Source organism: Chelon labrosus (genome assembly GCF_963514085.1).
Source record: "Chelon labrosus genome assembly, chromosome: 3".
Taxonomy (NCBI): domain Eukaryota; kingdom Metazoa; phylum Chordata; class Actinopteri; order Mugiliformes; family Mugilidae; genus Chelon; species Chelon labrosus.
In genome coordinates, this window is record NC_140339.1 from 11,207,169 (window position 1) to 11,209,971 (window position 2,803).

The following is a 2,803-nucleotide window of genomic DNA, read 5'->3' on the forward strand; positions in this document are numbered from 1 at the left end:
CTCTCTGTTAATGAGAAGTGTTTGAACACTAACAAAAGTCATTTATCTGTATCAGGCTTTTAAATTATTGGGGTCCAATTTATGTCTGGCATCCTGTGAAAGGGGTTATTAATATCCTTAGTTTGCTCTATTTGAGGAAGAAAACACTCTTCATCTAAGTGGTCGGAGAGGATGCCTGAATTAATGGCATTTGCATGGCCTACAGTTTCTGTCTCTATAACTGATAAAACCAGCGAAAATTCTACATTAGTGCAAACAAATTTTAAACTTTATTGCATAACAGCAAAATGATCATCCCTAGCTTCCTGTTATTGACGGATAAAACTCATAAAGTGCGAATGCATAGCCTGTCTTTTCTCAATTTTCGATTTTATGTCGGATTTGGACGCCCGCACGGGGTCAGGTGACTTCATTAATTAATCGTTCAGCTCATTAGGCGAATATTAGTCACTAGTGCTACTAAATGTTTGGAGAGGAATTGGGGGATTTGAGATTATAATGCAACGTCGTAACCTGCCAATTCGTGACCTGTGAGTGTGTTTGTGCATCTGTGAGAGGGCTCTGAGGCGTGCGTAAAACTTGTGTTGGGGGGGGGGGGGGAATCGCCAGCTGTTGGGCAGAGGGTATCTTTATAGGGCGTGTTCTTCTTTAGAAAAAAAAAAAGCAACTTTACTTGTAATCACACGTCAGTCTGAATGGATTTTGAGTTAGTACTGTTTTTTCTGCTTATATCTGTGCCGTTTCCTTTACTGGGGCTCTTGTCCAGCCCGCAAAGCGACTCCGTCACCCCCTCTTCCATCTCCATATACTCCGCTTTGTCACCGAGCGAGGAACCAGAGGGCGAGCCTTTGAATTTCCTTAGAAAGTCCGGGAAGTACGGGCAACCCGGGGGCATGCTCTCCACCACGGGCTGCTGGTCCTCGTTGTCGGTCTCCCTGTGGTAAAAGTAGTTGAAGTTGGACACTATGACAGGCACAGGGAGCGCGATGGTTAACACGCCTGCGATTGCGCAGAGGGAGCCCACTATCTTCCCGCCGACAGTGATGGGCTTCATGTCGCCGTAGCCCACCGTGGTCATGGTCACCACGGCCCACCAGAAAGCGTCGGGGATGCTCGTGAACTGAGAGGTGGGCTCGTCCGCTTCGGCGAAGTACACGGCGCTGGAGAACAGGATGACACCTATGACCAGGAAGAAAATGAGGAGGGCCAGCTCCCTCATGCTGGCGCGCAGTGTATGACCCAGGATCTGCAGCCCCTTGGAGTGCCTGGACAGTTTGAAGATGCGAAACACCCTGACAAGGCGGATTATTCTCAGGATGGCAAAGCTCATCGCCTGCTGCCCGTTGCCCTGGTGCTGCGCCAGGTCCGTGCCGAGAGTTATGAAATAAGGCAAAATGGATACAATGTCAATTGAGTTCATAATGTTTTTAAAGAAAGCGGGCTTGCTTGGACTCGCAAAGAAGCGAACTATAATCTCAAAGGAGAACCAGATGATGCAGACCGTCTCCACGATGAAAAACGGGTCGTTGAAAGGAGTAAATCCGTGGTCAGGCTGAGAGGAGTTGTGTCGTGGCTGTAGATACTCTTTTTCATCCCTGAACTCCGGCAGCGTCTCCAGGCAGAAAATGACAATAGAAATGACTATCACCAGGACGGACACGACTGCTATCCCCCTGGCAGGACTCGAGCTCTCGGGATACTCGAAAAGTAGCCAAATTTGGCGCTTGAACTCGTCCTCCGGCAGAGGCTTCTCCTCCTCTTTAACAAACCCCTCATCCTCTCGAAACTTGAGTATCGCCTCCTCCCCGAGTTCGTAAAACTTCACCTCCTCGGAGAAGATGTCAAACGGGACGTTGACGGGTCTTTTTAACCGCCCCCCTGACTGGTAATAGTAAAGAATGGCGTCAAAGCTCGGTCGGTTCCGGTCGAAGAAGTATTCGTTCCTCAGCGGGTCGAAGTACCTGATTCTCTTGTCGGGGTCTCCCAGGAGAGTGTCGGGGAACTGAGTGAGAGTCTTGAGCTGAGTTTCAAACTTCAGACCCGACACGTTGATGACAACTCTCTCGCAGCAGCCGAACTCGCTGTAAACATTTTCGTAGCCGGACTGAGGGCGCCTGTCAGTGATCGACACGGTCTCCTCTTCATCATCCATGTTGCACAGAAAACTCGACCTTTTGCTTGCCCGGCCGCCCCCCTCCTCCTCCTCCTCTTCCTCGGCTCCCTCGGCCTCTTCCTCCTCTATCATCATGTCCTCCTCGGATCCGAGCAGCGCCAGCTCCGAGTGGCGCAAGTCCCCGCCGAGAGTCGTCCGGTTGCGTCTCCAGCGTCCGACGCCGCGCTGCTTTTTCCGCTCTCTGAGAACTCTCTGCTGCTGCTGCTGCTGCTGCTGCTCGGGCTCCTGCTGGTGCTGTGGCGGCTGCGAGGAGGAGGAGGAGGTGGAGGAGGAGGAGGGGCGCGAGGCGGTACCGCCGCTGCTGATGTTGGCGTTCGTGGAGGAGGAGGAGGCGGCGCGAGACTGATGCTGCTGACGGCTGTTAAGGAGATGAGCGCTCGAGGAGGTGGTGGAGGTGGACCCCCCCACGCCGCCACCGCCACCGCCGCCACCACCACCACCGCCACCTCCTCCTCCTCCTCCTCCCTCCGCACCGGATCCACCTTCGGCCGCGGCCGCCGCAGCCGCCGCTCTAGACTGGGCAGCCTGGCGCTCCCTCTCGCGCTCCCTCTCCCGTGCGCGAGCTTGGGCATAACCGTAAGGCAGGTGACTATTGCACCCGCCGTCCGCGCCCACCATGGCAAACTCCAT

General features: G+C 53.7%; 1 protein-coding gene across 1 annotated transcript; it reads right to left on the reverse strand.

Annotated features, from left to right (window-relative positions):
• Window positions 1-679: 679 nt before the first annotated feature.
• On the reverse strand, window positions 680-2,803 carry kcna4 (potassium voltage-gated channel, shaker-related subfamily, member 4; the record flags this gene model as incomplete). Its single annotated transcript, XM_084575024.1, has 1 exon — window positions 680-2,803. One exon carries the CDS (start codon window positions 2,801-2,803, stop codon window positions 680-682), a length of 2,124 nt encoding a protein of 707 aa, XP_084431150.1.